Source organism: Giraffa tippelskirchi, chromosome 3 (genome assembly GCF_054371585.1).
Source record: "Giraffa tippelskirchi isolate mGirTip1 chromosome 3, T2T-mGirTip1v1.2.pri, whole genome shotgun sequence".
Lineage (NCBI taxonomy): Eukaryota > Metazoa > Chordata > Mammalia > Artiodactyla > Giraffidae > Giraffa > Giraffa tippelskirchi.
In genome coordinates this window covers 123408665-123426336 of record NC_137277.1, presented here as the reverse complement: position 1 = coordinate 123426336, position 17672 = coordinate 123408665, and the positions used below count along the sequence as shown (strand labels likewise).

Genomic DNA, 17672 nt, shown 5'->3' with positions numbered 1-17672 from the left:
AAGGTTTTAAGTATTCACAGAGTTGTGCAACCATTGTCACAATCTAGTGTAGAACATTTTTATCACCTCAAAAAATATTCTGTACCAGTTAGTTATCATTACCTACAACCTGCCCCCACACCCCCAATCTCCCTTTCCCCCAGTCTTAAGCAGCCACTAAGCTACTTTCTGTCTCTGTTGATTTGTGTATTCTGGACCTTTCATGTAATGTGTGGTCATTTGTGACTGCCTCCTTTCACTTAGCTTACTTTTTCAAGGTTCATCCATGTTACATGATGAATCGGTATTTCATTCCCTTTATGGCTGAATGATACCCTGTTATATGGATATACTGTGTTTTGTCTACCCATTCATCCATTGGTGAATATCCATTGGATTGTTTCAGTGTTTAACTTTTGGCTCTTAAGATTAATGCACCTGTGAACTTTTGTATGGGTCTAAGTCTTCGTTTGTTTTGGGTATCTACCTGGGAGTGGAATTGCTGGGTCAAATGGTAACTCCATGTTTAACTTGTGAAGGAACTGCTAGACTGTTTTCCAAGATAGGCACATCATCTGAGATTCCTATCAAAAGTACTTAAGGGGTCTGATTTCTCCTTGCTAACACTTGTCATGACCTGAATTTTTGATTATGGCCATTTCAGTGGTTATAGTGATATCTCATTGTGGTTTTGATTGAGTTTCCCTGATGACTAACAATGATGAGCTTTTCTTTCTTTTTCTTTTTCTTTTTTTTTTTTAAGTCACTGACAAGTGTTTAACCCTAGCTGTTTTCTGCCCATTATGCATATGTGGTCCTAGGTATGAATTCTGAGGAATCTGACATGCTTTTATCAAAAGCAGTACCTGGAGGCATATCGGAATAGAGGGTGTGTGTGTGCACGTGTGCACACACATACAACATTCTCATGGACCCTGCCCCTCCTAGAATCTTTTAATTAATTATTTAAAAAAATTTATTTCATTGAAGTGCAGTTGATTTACAATATTGTGTTACTTTCAGGTACACAGAACAGTGACTCAGAATTCAGAGATATGTATATATGTATATACATACATATATATATACACACACACACATATCAGATTCTTTTCCCTTATAGGTTATTAAAAAATATCCAGGAGAGTCCTTTGTGCCATTCAGTAGATCCTTGTTGGTTATCTATTTTATATACAGTAGTGTGCACATGCCAATCCAAATCTCCTAATTTATCTCCCCTACCTTTCACTTTGGTAACCATAAGTTTGTTTTCTATGTTTTTGGGTCTGTTTCTGTTTTGTAAGTAAATTCTTTTTTTTTTTTAGATTCCACATATAAGCAATATCATATGATATTTTATTTTCTTTGTATGGCCTACTTCACTTGGTATGAGAATTTCTGGGTCCATCCAATGTTGCTGCAAATGGCATTATTTCATTCTTTTTAATGGTGTGTATACACGCACCATATCTTTATCCATTCATCTGTCAGTGAACATTGAAGTTGCTTCCATGTCTTGGTTATTGTAAACAGTACTGCTATGAACATTGGAATGCATATTATCTTTTTAAATTATGGTTTTCTCCAGATATATTCCCAGGAGTGGGATTGCAAGATCATATGGTAGCTCTCTTTTTAGTTTTTTAAGGAACCTCCATACCGTTCTTCATAGTGGCTGCACCAATTTACATTCCCATCAACAGTGTAGGAGGGTTCCCTTTTCTCCACACCCTCTCCAGCATTTATTATTTGTACTATTTATTATTTTAATGATGGCCAATGACTGGTGTGAGGTGATAACCTCATTGTACTGAGAATCTTAATCCTAGATGCTAATCCTAGACCTTCTTTTTAATTCTGTTTACTAACAAAAGATAAAACCTTATTAATGTTAGCTTAAAAGCTTAATTAGGTAGAAATCCTGCAAAAATAAATAATAAACAAATGACACAATGTAACAGAAGAAAGCATAAATAATATAGGTTTATTTAGCTGTTCAGTTCAGTTCAGTCACTCAGTCGTGTCCAACTCTTTGCAACCCCATGAATCGCAGCACGCCAGATCTCCCTGTCCATCACCAACTCCTGGAGTTTACCCAAACCCATGTGCATCGAGTCGGTGATGCCATCCAACCATCTCATTCTCTGTCGTCCCCTTTTCCTCCTGCCCTCAATCTTTCCTAGCATCAGGGTCTTTTCAAATGAGTCAGCTCTTCACATCAGGTGGCCAAAATATTGGAGTTTCAGCTTCCACATCAGTCCTTCCAATGAACACCCAGGACTGATCTCCTTTACAATGGACTGGTTGGATCTCCTTGCAGTCCAAGGGACTCTCAAGAGTCTTCTCCAACACCACAGTTCAAAAGCATCAATTCTTTGGCGCTCAGCTTTCTTCACCGTCCAACTCTCACATCCATACATGACCACTGGAAAAACCATAGCCTTGACTAGATGGACCTTTGTTGGCAAAGTAATGTCTCTGCTTTTAAATATGCTATCTAGGTTGGTCATAACCTTCCTTCCAAGGAGTAAGCATCTTTTAATTTCATGGCTGCAGTCACCATCAGCAGTGATTTTGGAGCCCAAAAAAATAAAGTCTGACACTGTTTCCACTGTTTCCCCATCTATTTCGCAGGAAGTGATGGGACCAGATGCCATGATCTTAGTTTTCTGAACGTTTAGCTATTACTATGATTTGAAATTTTGACGTTGGTTATACTTGGCAATGTATTTTCGTAGTCCTCACAGTTTCTTTCTTTTACACATTAATACCATCCTTGAAAAGCTGTGCATAATTGGAAAACTTCATCAAATGTGATTTTTCTATTAACTTCCATTATACCTATAGCATTTCTTCATGTGCAATACTGTAGCTCCAGGTTTTTAGCAAGTCCATGAGGCCCTTGGAGTACTTATTCAGAGACAAGTGAAAATTGGTCATTTTATTCTTCAGTGTTGACTCTTCAGATTTCTAGAGTAGAATGTGAATATACTGGTGGTGGTGTGCCTTTTAATACCAAGAGCCAGAAGTGGAAACAATCTTGACTTAGCAGACAGAGGCCAGGGTTGCAGAATGCATTGTGCATGGGAGGTAATTAGTGAATTTTATTAAATCACTGAATAAGGAAGACATTTCATCACTCAGTGCATTCTTATAAACCAGGAAAAGTCAACAGCTTATGGCTTCAGAAAGTCCTTTGCAACTCTGAAATTCTTTGGTACAGCGATTGCATTTCTAGCTTCTTAGGCTGAAAAGCCAAACAAAACCAACAACATGCAGACAACCCTTCTCAAGGTGCCCAGTGTCCATCCCTGGGAGTCTGAGTGCGTCATGCCCCATTACCCATCATGACTGCCCCAGCTCCTTTAGGGGGCAGAGAGTTTCCTATTCTTGTGGGCCCTGGGTCTGGAATATGTGTACATGATTCAGTTATAGAAATTAAATCACTCTTTCATAATGCAGATATAAAGTGGCCCTGAATGAATATTTGCCAAGCTGAAAATGACTGGTGAGGTCACCTTTAATGGGAGATTACATTTTTCCATGGCTGATTTCTGTCTGATTTATTGCTATTAACTCCTGACACAAGGCCTGCTGATAGAAGTGCTGGCAAGAGCCTGGTCTCCAGGCTGAGCGCAAAGCTGTAGTCAGCTCCCGGCTGGCACAGTGCTCACGTGGGCGCCCTGCAGGGGCCATCTGATAACTGGGGCCGTGTGTTCCTATCAGGTGTTCCCAGAGAAGCACTTCCTTGTCTTACACACAAAGCAGATCACTGGAGACCCTTTATCTTTTAAGAGGAAATATGCGTGGGGTACCTTTGGGCGGATCAAGCCCTCACTCATGACGATGGTTATCTGAGCTGTTGGCAGCGGAACTGGACGAGGAGGTTGAACTAGGTTTCTTAAAACTTCCTGGGGTGGACAGATGGTCGTGTTTTTTGAGGTTTCTGAGAGGCTTTTAAAACACTTGTTCTTTCTTTCTCCCCCTTTTCTGTTAAAATAGTGATGGTGAGGAAATCAGAAATCCTTAACCTATCGATGCCTGTTGAGTTCTAGATTAAAAACTTAATGGCACCATGTTTTACAAGTTCTTAAAAAGAAATGCCACTTCAAAACACATGTTGTCTTTGCTATAATTAATACTCAGAAAAGTGAGCCTTCACAAAGGAGGCTGTCTTGGGAGGGTCAGCTTTCATTCTGAAATAACTATCTTCTGTGTGGGGCTCACTTACAACCACACCTCTCTTCCTGTCTCCCACCTCCTCCTCAGCCCTCACCCCCCCACACACATCCACTCCCTTCCCCTCCATGTCCTCACTTTATCATCATCAACTGGAAGCATGTACCTGACTTTCTTACAGGTGGTGCCACCCACAAGCATTGATAGAATCGGATTAAAAGTGACACCAGGCTGCCAGCCTCTTGCTATGAGCCTCTTTTTATAACTATATTTCTGGATCACTTTTGTCCTTCAAAATGAGCAATGGTTATCATTAACCTAATGTGAGTTTGTAGTAGGTGAGTGTTTTATAATGCTGCATGGTTGATAGTTTACTTTAAAAACCCAACAGCATCTCCATGTATGTGCACTGAACTGGGCAGTTAAAGGTTTCCTTGTGTGGTGCCCAGTGTTTGTGCTTTGTTTGTAAATGTATCAGACAGTTAACACAGAACTCATGCAGATCATATCTCACAAAACTATAAGCCTCTCTTTTTAAATGCTGATAAGGTATGAATATCAGTAATTCACACAGGGAATGCGTCCACTTCCTCCCTCTCTGCATGGGAAATGAGTCTTTTTTTCACTGCTGCTCCTTCTGTTGTTTTTCCTCGTGTGGAACCCAGATTCCTTCGGCTTGTTTAGTGTGTGGTCCGGAGCTCAGAGTTTCTGGTTTAGAGATTCCCAGTGAGGATTGCTCACTCTCTTTCTTCTGTGGCTCATTCTCCTCCTCCCTGCACTTCTCTGGAACCCAGGCTCTTCATCCCTTTGTAACGGTAGTTCATTCGTTTAAAAAAAATTCTGCGGAGCTGCTAGGGTGCCAGGCAGTAGGTGGGGACTAGCCAAAGGGTGGTGTCCAGCCTTTCAGGAGGTTTATCTGGGGATGGGGTTCCACTGATGTGTGCCTCGCTCTGCTGTATGTGGTCCCTCTCCAAGCCCTGGGGAACTCCTTGAGGATACAGACCATATCTTTCAAGGATGCGGCTTTGACATCTCAGCACATGGCAAGCCACAGGCTTTGGGGAGAAACTCCAAGCAACTGTGGGCTGAGTTTGGAGATAGATGCTGAGGATTTTGAAGCTTCTTTCCAAACCAAAATATGAGGTAATTGTCTTCCTTGTTCAGGAGGATGTGGTGAGTGTAAAATGTGATAACGTGTGTGCCAGCACTTTCAAAAGACTGGTCATATATCTTGAGAGGTCACGATCATCCACCTTCATTTCCTGAATCACCCTTTTTCTCTTGTCACCATCTCTCTGAGATTGTCTTCACCATTTACCTCCACCCCATTCTCTCCCACTTTCCTTCCTTCCTCGGGCAGAGGAAAGCATGAGTTAAAAACATCTATCTGCCTGGTTCCATATCTCTTGGTCTCTGTCACTTCTAAATGTGTAGTTGAAATCCTGTTGTGTCTCTCTCAATCTGTACATGCATGTTAGGGCTGTCGGGGAGAATCTGGTTCCACACTTGACAGGAGCACCTCGCTCTGGATGTGTTTATGGCATCTTTTGTCACTTCTCCTGCAGTACATGTGCTCTTCCTGAGTTGTAAGCATTTTTGATAATAAGAAAACTGTTCTCTTAGATTCAACCTAATTTTTGACCTCTTACCACACTGATAAAACAACAGAGTTTTCACACCTAGACATCCTGCCTTTTTTCTAATACCTGGTTGATAGCACCATAGAATCAGTTCAGAGGTGATGTTTTCAGTGCCAGGCACTACTTGAGCTGGTTGTGAGGGTAAGAAATGAAACTGAATCCTGAACAATAGTAAGAGCTGAGTTTCTTTGCTTGCATTAGCATCTTATTTTGCATTTGCATCTTATCTGATATTAGCACCTTGCCCTTTCACCATTAAAAAAACAATTTGACCTGTGAGGGAGGGTAGGGAAAATAGGAGAACCTTTTAGTGTAATATATCTTGGCAGAATCCTGTCTCCTTTTTTGGAGGGGCCTCATGAGCAGTAAGCTAAGTGCCCCCTGAAAAGTAGTCATGTTAAAAAGCAGAGACATTACTCTGCCAGTAAAGGTCCATCTAGCCAAGTGCAGTTCAGTTGCTCAGTCGTGTCCGACTCTTTGAGACCCCATGAAATGCAGCATGCCAGGCCTCCCTGTCCATCACCAGCTCCTGGAGTCCACCCAAACCCATGTCCATTGAGTCGGTGATGCCATCCAGGCATCTCATCCTTTGCCGTCCCCTTCTCCTCCTGCCCTCAATATTTCCTAGCATCAGGGTCTTTTCGAATGAGTCAGCTCTTCGCATGAGGTGGCCAAAGTATTGGAGTTTCAGCTTCAACATCAGTCCTTCCAAGAACACTCAGGACTGATCTCCTTTAGGATGGACTGGTTGGATCCCCTTGCAGTGCAAGGGACTCTCAAGAGTCTTCTCCAACACCACAGTTCAAAAGCATCAATTCTTTGGCGCTCAGCTTTCTTCACAGTCCAACTCTCACATCCATACATGACCACTGGAAAAACCGTAGCCTTGACTAGACAGACCTTTGTTGGCACACTGCCACTTAGTAGAGGAGTAAAAAACACTGTGGTCTCAGTTCAGTCTCCTTCTCCTTGAGCCAAAGTGTCAGGTGTTGGCAAGAGGGGGCTGGGGGGACTGGTAGTCAGGCAGAACATGTGAGTATTCATTCAGTCCAGCAGCACTCACTGAATGCCTGGTGATGGAGCAGAAAGACGTAACCTTCCCACAGCATTCTCATGCCCTAGGAAGGGGAGTGGACAGATGCAAAAAAGAGAACAAGATTGCTCACTGCCATGGGAAGGCCAAGAGCTAAAGGGGCAGCACTCAATCCTAACTCAGTCTTGATTGAACATGGGGATAGGGAGGAAGAATCTGGGCTTTCTTCAGGTGGGGATGGATGCTCCAACTCAGTTTTAGAGGAGGAAGGGCACACCTGGTAGGAGAGTAGCTGCAGATGTCCTTTAAAACGTCAGTTGAGCAGGTCTTTGAAGAAGCAAGGATCCTCTTTTGGGGGCTGTCTTAGCATAGCAAACACCAGGGTCTGCACCTGTTTTTGCAAATAAAGTTTTATTGAAACGCAGACACACACATCACTCCATTTCCCCTGCTGTGACTGCTACAACCCAGCAACCAAGTGGCCTGCCCAGCCTTAAATATTTATTGCCTAGCCCTTTGCAGAAAAAGTTGGCATAATATAGTTTTATTCCTTGAAACTCTTAGATGAAGTGGACCCACACTGCCAGCAACCAGGCTTTGCCTGCACCTTTCATGGACCTGCTGGTTAATTTTATCATCTGGTGGTTTCTCTTTGCCCCACACTAGCATACCTCCAACTCATTTAGTTGCAATAATTTCTAGCTCCAAACATCCAGAACTAGAATAATACCTATTGTGTGTAACGAAAGAGAGGTACTGACCCCTCATGCATGCATGCATGAGAAGTCACTCTAGTCATGTCCGACTCTTTGGAACTCTATGGACTGCAGCCCACCAGGCTCCTCTATCCATGGGATTCTCCAGGCAAGAATACTGGAGTGGATTGCCATGCCCTTCTCCAGGGGATCTTCCTGACCCAGGGATTGAACCCAAGTTTCTTATGTCTCGTGCATTGGCAGGGGGGTTCTTTACCACTAGCACCACCTGGGAAGCCTACTGACCCCTAAGAATCCCTTTAAATGTTCAGTTACCCCTGAACTTCAGCAGTTCTAGACTCTACTTAGTTTCTCAGAACCTGTACTGCCTCTTATTTGCTTGTTGAGTGTGAGCAAAATTGGAATTAGTCATTGGAGCAGTAGTCATTGGAAAGCATCTTTCTGCTTTGGTAAGGCAGCCCATCTGTCTGAGGATACTGGAGCTGGCTGTCGCCGTGCAATTGAGACAGAAGGGGAACTTTAGGGAGATCCACCATTCAAGCCTGCAGTTATTTTAAAAACGAAGAGAATTCATTTCTAGAAGCAGCTGTGCATTTGAAACATTACTTTCCTGGATATAGCGATTGAAAGTTGTGTGGAATTATACAGCAAATGCCGACTCTTAAGCACCTGCTGTGGTCTCTAATACAAGCCGATAGGAGAGCCAACCAGGCTTTTTACAAATGTTAACATATTTAATAAGACCTGGATGAAACAGAACTGCAGTGATTCTGATTTTACAGATGGGAAAACAAAGACTCCAACAAGCTACATGTTTTTCATGTTATCAACTAACTGACAGCCTCCAACCTATGATAAGGAAGATACTGATTTTACGCTCTAGTTATCCTTAGCAGGTAGAATGCTTATTGAAAACGCTCAATCAAGAGGTCTGGGATTTCTGTTTTAGACTCTCAGATGAACTGAACTTCAAGGAACAGGTACAACTAAAATTCCTCTTTGCACTAACTTCTGTTTTAGCCCTAGCAGCCATCGACATTGTTTAAATGCCACTGTCAAATGGCATTGTAGTTTGGGATCTAATTTCCGATTAGTACTTTGTGTTGAAAACAGTTAGCAGTGAGAAATGGGGACATTTTCCAAGCATGTCTGGAAAATATAGTTGGCCCCAGAAGAGAAGCATGTAGGTTTAGGATTGTCCTAGTTTCCAACTGAAATGATCATTTCTAAACAAAAACCTGATCATAACTATCTTCTTAAAATTTTTCAGTGCTTCACCAGCCATGCTCTTAGCACAGAGGCTGGAGTCTTTGTGGCCTTTCTGGTTTGGGCCCTGTCTGACTCTCAGTTGTTGTTCAATTGCTAAGTGGTGTCCAACTCTGCGACCCCATGAACTGCAGCACACAAGGCTCCCTGTCTTCACTGTCTCCTGGAGTTTGCTCAGATTTCATGCCCATGGAGTAGGTGATGCTATCTAACCATCTCATCCTCTGTCGTCCCCTTCTCCTTTTGCCTTCAATCTTTCCCAGCATCAGGGTCTTTTCCAGTGAGTCAGCTCTTCGCATCTCAGTACCTCACCCTCATTCACTCTCGTCAGATCAGGTCCTACATGTGGACGTTTTGCTGAACGCCATCTTTAGCGTTTCCCTCTACCTGGCTCACTCCTGCATCTTCATATCTCAGCTGAGATGTCTCTGGATCCGGGAGGTCTTCTCTGATGCTTAGAGACTGGTATGGGCGTCCTTCCCTGGCCCTGCCCTAATATAAGGCCTTTTAAGCAACCGTTCAGTTTTTGACCAATTTGTCTGTTGTTCATCACTTAACCATAAGCCTCTGGAGGGCATTCTTTTTAGTTTTGATTCTGTAGTTACAAGGAATAGGAGTCCACTTGAGCTTTCTGATAGAAAGGGAGTTTATTGGGAGGAAAGATTGGAAGAATAAGGAGATCTTGGTGGAAATATAAGAACTGGATCTGTAAAAAAATTGTACCTTGCACAATCATCTTGTGGCTTTCTGCTCCTCTGCACACCTTCACCTCTTTCTCTCCTGGGCTGCCTCAGCTTAGGCACTTGTGTGTTTTGTTTTATTGAAGTATAGTTGATTTACAGTGTTGTGTTAGTTTCAGATATACAGGAAAATCGTTTCTCTTTTATATGTATCCTTTTTTTTTTTTTCATATTCCTTCCCCTTACAGGTTATTGTAAAATATTGAGTATATTTCCCTGTGCAATAACAGTAGAACTTTGTTATTTATTTTATATATAGTAGTATGTACCTGTTAATCCCAAACTCCTAAGTTCTCCCTCCACTACACCCCCCACTTAACCCTTTGGTAACTGTAAGTTTGATTTCTATGTCTGTGAGTCTATTTCTGTTTTGTAAATAAGTTCGTATGTACCACTGTTTTCAGTTCCGTAAATGACAAGCACATGTGTTCATGAAGCTGCTCATGGCCTCGGTTTGTCCTCATGGCCCAGTCTGGCTTGACCCAGGGACCCTCCTAATCTCCTGGCTTCATTTCCTGCCCCCCCGCCCACTTGTTTGTTTTCTGTTTCTCCGTTGCAGGTTTCTAAGTAATCACTATGGTTGGCCTGGCTCTTCCTTTCAAACTTGGCCTCACCCGTCACAGGTCTCTGACCACCCTGGAGATGGGCTGTGGTTGGGTCAAGTCTTCACTGCAGACCAGTCAGAATGTCACCAGCTGGAGGGGTCAGAGTGTGGCTCCCAGGATAGACTTCTCTTTTCAGTTTCTCTTTCTGCTCCGCATTTGCCATAAACTTGATGGTATCCTTTGTTCTTTTCCCTCTTTTTTCAGATATCATTAATGGAGCTCAAGAAAAATGCGTATTGCCTCCTATGGATGGCTACCCCCATTGCGAGGGGAAAATCAAGGTAAGTCAAGAGCGATGTCCATTCACCCCCTCCCCCTCGACCTGCACTGACAGCCCCTGGCTTCCCCTCCCCTCTCTTTTCCTCCCCAGTGATTCAGATGGGCGATCAAGCCCTCTTTAAGGAAGTCATTTAAGGGATGCATCAACCCTGCCAGTTGGGGGCTGTGGCCATGACAACCATTCCCTGCTTATGCCAGCCCCATGGGGTTAGTCAACAGTGACTAACTGGTCAGACTGAAAGAGCTGGGCCATTGCAGACACCTGCTGTGTCTTTGAAATTGCATTCCTTCTCTTTCCTGTCCTCCAGTGGGTGATCCTTCAAGAGCCAAAGACAAGGGGCTTCCATGATTTAGTGTCCACCTCCCCTCTCCCAGGTCCCCAGGCCTCAGCTGTGAGGCCTCCAGATTGTTATTTAAATGTCACATTTGCATGTGCAGTTGAGTATCCAGACGCTGTTGGCTACTCTTTGACTCTTAACATTTTTTTTTTTCATCACATTTGTGTGGCCAAACCTTGGGGAGACCATTCCCCTGGTCAGTAGTTTTCAGAGAAAAGTTTCTGTTCAGACATCTCTTAGGATGGTGAGACAAACCCCAGAGCATTTTAAATGGCTTCCATATGGGACTCAAGTACACACTGTGCTCCTGCCTTGATTCCTGTGCTGTTTTCCAGGCTCCGTGCTGGAGCTGGTGCAACTGTAGGTCTCCAGGAGGGCACTCTCATGCCAGGGTCTGTGAGGCACTTACTCTTGAGAAAACATTCCTCCCCATGGGTGCTCCTGGGCTTTACTGCTGGATGAATCTCACAGCCTCTAGGCAGACGTGCCCGCCACAGTGAATGGCTGCTCATCAGTGCTCTTCCTCCTCTGGTTGTTTCAGTGGATGAAAAATATGTGGCGCTCGGATCCCTGCTACGCAGAATACGGAGTGGATGGGTCCACCTGCTCTTTTTTTATTTACCTCAGTGAGGTGAGCGGCTTCTTGTGTCTTTCGGAGGGTGGAGTCGATGTGTGTGGTTGGTCTGTTCCATAGCTAAGCCTGGAATTTGAAAAGCTTAAAAATGTATATTGTTTTTACATAAACGGTTTATGATTTCCTTCTTCATTGCTCTCCTCTGTCCCCAAGTAGCAAGATTTTTTTTTCCTTGAGGAAAAAATAGTCTGAGTTCACTATTTTTTTTTCTCAATTGAAAAAAATGTAGTAAAATACACATAACAAAATTTACCAGCTTAATCATAAAGCGTACAGTTCAGTGGCATTAAGTACATTCACATTGCTGTGTAACCATCGCCACCATCCATCCCTCTCCAGAACGCTTCATCTTGCCATCCTGAAACTGTTCCTATCAAACCGTGACCCCACAGCCTCCCATCTTCTCCCAGCCCCAGCAACCACCATTCTACTGTGTCTGCCTCAGATTCTGATTACTCCAAGTACTCCTAAAAGTGAAATATACAGTATTTCTCTTTTGTGATCCGCTAATTGCACTTAGCATAGTGTACTCAAGGTTCATCCATGTTATAGCAGGTGTCAGAATGCCCTTCCTTTTTGAGACTGAATAATATTCCATTATGTATACAGACTACATATTGTTACCCGTTCATCTGTCAGTGGACACTTGGGTTGCCTCCGTCTTTCATCAGTTGTGAATGGTACTGCTGTGAGCATGAGTGTACATATAACTCTTTGAGACCCTGATTTCAATTCTTTTGGGTATATACCCAGAAACAGAGTTGCTGGATCATATGATAATTCTATTTTTAATGTTTTGAAGAACCACCAGACTATTTTCCATAGCAACTGTGGCATTTTACAATCCCACCACCAGTGCACGAGGTTCTAACTTCTCCACATTCTCACCAACACTTGTTATTTTCTATTTTTTCTTTTTTTCTTTTCTAATGGCCATGTGAGAGGGTATGAGGGAGTATCTTACTTGTTTTATCGCTGGTTATATTTCCTTACTGATTAATGATGTTCAGCATCTTTTCATATGCTTCTTGTCTGAGTTAGCTATTTATTGTACTTACAGACTGAATTATTAACTTTCTCCCTTTTTCCCACCTTTTTATCCGAACTTCATTTTCATTTGTACCCTTGAATTTAAATAGCAGCTTGTTTTTTAAGAGTCACAGGGCATTTTTACAGACCACATGGAATCTGTTACATGCTTCAGTGATTCATTTCACCTTTAGAAAGGTTGATGGAGTGGGGTAGGGTTAAGACTTTATTCAGAGCCAGCTACAGGAGAGAACTGAGCAGGGAATGAAAACTCTATTGGCTCTATCCCCCATCTCTTATGGGCAGTGGCAGTAGCCCTCAGAGCTTGTGAAATGGATGCTGGCTAATTTTTAAGGTTGTGCACTTGGCAGGCTCTTGGCTTCCATCTCCTTTTATTTGCACCCCTAGTTTTGGTACTGTTGTTGTTTAACCAGTACTTAACAACATCTCCCTGGTGATGCCATGCAGAGAGGAGAATGCCTCCATTTTGAGGCTAAATGAAATGTTTTGGCCAAACTTTTCCTTGTGGGATTCAGGTGTTTCTCCTCTGTGGCATAAGATGATGGGGATGAAAGCCAAACCAGTATTGCTCTAGGGCGTGTGGCCCTGGAATCTGTGGAATTTGTCCCTCTTGGCACCCTTCTCTTTGCTCTGTAAGAATCAGACTTTTTTTTTTTTGGATGAGGTTGCTACATGGCCACCCCAGGGCCATCATGGGAACCGTCATAGTAAATGATAGTTAAAATACCTCTTGGAAATGAAAAAGCTCTGAGAGTTGGGTGTGTGATGTATCTTATTAGCAGGCTGTTGGCAAGTTGATTCTGTAGCATGTACTTGAGTGTGTTTCAAGCTTGGGTGGCCTGGGGCCTGCCTTCTCATTTTCTTCTCCAGAGGAGTAAGGCCTGGGGCTATGGGTGAACCTTCACTCCAGTGAGAAGTCAATTAGAGGCACCTTTCCTGCCCTGAGGAAAAAGTCCCTCATTTAGTTCAATTTTCAAAAGTTTTTTTCCCATTTCCATTTGATAGAATTTAGCCACAGTCTAACTGGGCTCCCTGATTGACAAGCTGAGCTAATTTCACGCCTTCCTGAGAGTTTGCATCTTGGCGAGGGCTGCTAAAGTGAAGGGAGAGGAAGAGGATTTGAGGTGCCCACTGCAGCCTGGGTCTCCATTTCCTGAGCCAGAGCTGGGGAGGTGCGGGAGAATGGTTCAGATGGAGAGGACTGCAGTTACATATGACCTGGTTCCCTTCCTTTGAAACGCCACCCTACCACTACCGGAAGGGAAGGAAGGATGTAGCTAAGATGAGAGAAGAGGGAACTTCTGTGGAGGTAAATTGAGAGGAGTGTGGGATAGACTGGGCTGCATAAAGATGTGATAGATCATGTAGACTTGATATTGGAGCGTGGGTGTCTTGTTTCAGAACCTTTGACTATTTTTTTCTCCTTCCAGGACATGGAATGGTGCTTCGTTTGCCTGTTCTACTCTTTCCTTATGCAAATGATCAGACTTTTCTTTTTGTTTCACTGAACTAAGTTCAGTGAGCGCTTATTGAACATCTATTATGTTCATTGATTGTCAACAGTTACTGAGAACTCATTTGCTTGACACCATGCTATGCATTCATTATCTTTAAAGTCTAATAGAAGAGAAAGCATGGATACAGGTAATCGAGCCAGGAAGGGGTCCTGGGAAACAACTAGGAACTTCTTCTTCAAAGTTTTAATGTGAAAATTATCTTGAAACTCTGGCACTTAAAGAAAAAAAAATTTCTTTCAAAGCATCTTAATAGATACCCTATAAGAGAAGAAAATGTAACCAATATGAGCCTTTCAATAGTCAGTACTGTCTTAAAGCCTCACACCTGACTTCAGCTTCTGTTTCTGATCCTTGCTAAACTCTGTGCTCTTGGAAAAGTTGCTCTCTTTGTGTCTCAGGTTCTTCCTTTATAATATAAAAGTTTTAACTTTGTTTTTAAAGAATCCTACCTTGAGGATTCCTGAGTCTGTATGGGACCATGCTTAGAGTAGAGCCTGATAAATGATAATTATTTTAACTGATCTTTCATGATGAGTTTTTTTTTTTTACTTTACTTTCATGGGGGGGTATTTAGTTTTTTTATTGAACTATGGCTGATTTACAATGTTGTGTTAGTTTCAGGTATATGTGTGTGTGTGTATAAAATATATATTTTTTCTTTTTCAAATTATTTCCCATATACGTGCTAAGTTGTTTCAGTTGTGACCGACTCTTTGCGATCCTATGGACTGTAGCCCACCAGGCTCCTCTGTCCTTGGGATACTCCAGGCAAAAGTACTGGAGTTGTTTGCCATGCCCTCCTCCAGGGGACCTTCCCAACCCAGGGATCGAACTTGCATCTCTTATGTCTCCTGCATTGGCAGGTGGTTTCTTTACCAGTAGTGCCAGCTGGGAAGCCCCCTTTTCCTATATAGTTACAAAATGTTGATTATAATTCTCTGTGATATATAGTAGGTCCTTGTGGTTTATCTATTTTATATATAAAATTGTGTGTGTGTGTTACTCCCAAATTCCTAATCTATCCCTCCCTCACACACACCTTTCCCCTTTGGTAACCGTAAGTTTGTTTTCTATGTCTGCGCATGATAGATATTTGATGTTGCCATTATTTGAGTACAGTTGTGGAGTATCATATAGCCCGGGACATCTTCTATTGGGACCTTGATTTCCTTTTAGAATTAGAATGAATTTCTGGTTCTCATTCACCAATCTCATTTAATTCTAGATCCCTAGACTTCTAGTAATATAGAAGAATATAGTTCTCCTTGTCTTCCTTTCTCAGGATGTGATGCTTGTTCATATTAAAATCATGAACCGGATGTGTGGAGCCGCAGTGCACCTCTTGCTATTGTTAAAATGAAATTATTAGAGATGTTTCCTAAACCCTGTTAATTCTGTTCTAGTGGTCTATAAATCCTGGACAACATCCTATGGCTTTGTGGTGCTGTTTTTGTCTATTTTTTTTCCTCTTGGTTTCTTCACGCTTTCCTTCTTTTGTTACTTCATTTAACCTGTATCATATGCCAGCTTACTTTTGCAGTTGGGAAGGTGACTGACAAACATTTTCATTTGATTTTTTTACTTCATCAGTGAATATACTGGTGACTTGGATTCTTTTCTTAATCCTTATTGAAGAGCAGAGGATGAGATGATTAGCATCTCCGACTCAATGGACGTGAATCTGAGCAAACTCGGGGAGGTAGTGAAGGACAGGGGAACCTGGTGTGCTGCAGTCCATGGGGTTGCAAAGAGTCAGACTTGGCTTAGGGACTGAACAACAACAAAAATTGAAGAAGAGCCAGTTCTTGTTTCCATATACTTTTAACTTCAGAGCTTTGACAAATATGAAAGAGGACATGAAGTAAAATATCTCCCATAGTCAGCACTAGTTGAATTGAGGCATTTAGATTCAGACTAGTCTTAGAAGATGGCACTCTTCCTGCATTTTTCTCCCCCTGAAACTTCTAATCTTCCCCTCACCAACTATAGTCTACCAGCCTCTTACGGGGACTCTCAGAAGGTAAAGCCATCAATGTTTACCCTTCATTATCCCCACAGATGCTTGTAATGTGTCTGATGCTGTATTAAGGCCTGGGTGTGGTGTTAAGTCTCAGCATTGCCCTTCTTGGGTGGCAGACAGTAAGAGAAGAATGAAAGATGACTGAGGTCCGTGTGTACCTGACACCTCAAATGCACAGTGCCATTTCAACCTCTCCCCAGCTCTGAGAGCTGCATCTTAGAGACTCCAAGAGGTTTAGTCGCTTAGTACTTCTACACTCACCATTACTGTTGCCCTTTCATGTCGAATGAAAGCTGAACTCAAATGAAGTCATTTGTCACCATTGCCTTTGCGTTCAGTTCTGTTCTCAGATCCACCTGTGTTTGAAATACAGCTCTAAGTTAGCTGGTTTCCATTAATCAGTCTTCATTGCTAGTTTTCAAATACTCATAATTTTAATACTTTACTAGTCCCCTCCCCCACCAAAACAGCACCAATTCTCCTGAAGATACAACTCATGAAAACCAAGTACTCAGATGGGAGCAAATGAATGATTCATGTCCGTTAACCAGCCTTGCATTTCCAGATCATCGGGCAGTTCATTTTCTGTATCTGTTTTTGTGAGCCATGTAACTACTCCCATTAGAGACAAGAGCCTATAAAGTAATTACTCTGAATGTCATTGTTTCAGGTATTATTAACTTAGCCCTCTGCAGAGCCTTTTGCTGCTATCAGCTTTTACACAATTGAGAATAAATGTCTTTACCCCTATTGATATTATATTGATAGATGGTGCTGATATCTTTGATGCCCACACATTTTTGCTGTCTACACAATTATTGTAGCAACTAGCAACCATCACACCCTGCCAGACTTCTTAATTTGTTTCTACTATTTTTTTAAGGACTTGTGTTGCCATTGGAACACAAGTATAGTTGCTCTGAAATAATCGATTGCTCAGTGATTGATTGCTAGGTCTTAGGATGTGTACAAGCTGTTGCTTCAAATGCCAATTTGGACTGGTTGAGTGAGTGACTGTGTGTGTGTGTCTGTGTACACACCCACCTGTATGTGTGAGTCCCTCATAAAGGAACAAAAGAAGCAATTTCATGCCTTACTCATCAGTCTGTTTCTTATGTTTCAGAAACAACAGGCATAAAGGTCTCCATGTCTTCCTGTTCTCCCTTGGCAATATGTAAAACTAATATTGGCTGAGCATGCTATTAACCTTGAGTTTAAATTCAGCGTACTTAATCCATTGATTAATGCCAAGATTAATGCCCAACAGCAAAGGTTGAAAGCTTAAATGTTTGTGAATGTGAGCATGAAATGAAATCCTAATAACCAGTACGATGATTTGGATTTATGGACTATGTTGGCTGCTAAAGATATCTTGGAAATGGTGTTGCACAGACTAATTTGTCAAAGTGGGCTGCGGTAAAGAATTGACTGTTTAGGTTGCAGGAGAAAACCTGAATGAGAAAATATAACTAACATTTTGGGAAGGGTCAGGGAGTACTTTAAAAATAGCACTAGACTGTTGCCTGAGATTACCCACACACACCTTTTAAATGTTTAGCCGTTTGACACAGGAAATTCTCTTTCTGTGAGATAATATTTTTTGGCAACATAGATGGTGACAGAGATTTATGATCTTGTTCTTTTCCATTCTTGAATTCAGCCTTTACTTTTATCTT

General features: G+C 42.2%; 1 protein-coding gene across 7 annotated transcripts in view; it reads left to right on the top strand.

Annotated features, from left to right (window-relative positions):
• Positions 1 to 17672, top strand: part of MGAT5 (alpha-1,6-mannosylglycoprotein 6-beta-N-acetylglucosaminyltransferase) — a 386067-nt gene that overhangs the window by 216129 nt on the left and 152266 nt on the right. For all 7 annotated transcript variants that reach the window (XM_081579245.1, XM_081579247.1, XM_081579244.1 and 4 more), the window contains 2 exons: positions 10363 to 10439; positions 11317 to 11406. In XM_081579245.1, coding sequence (XP_081435371.1) covers positions 10363 to 10439; positions 11317 to 11406 — 167 coding nt within the window. The remainder of the gene's footprint in view (positions 1 to 10362; positions 10440 to 11316; positions 11407 to 17672) is intronic.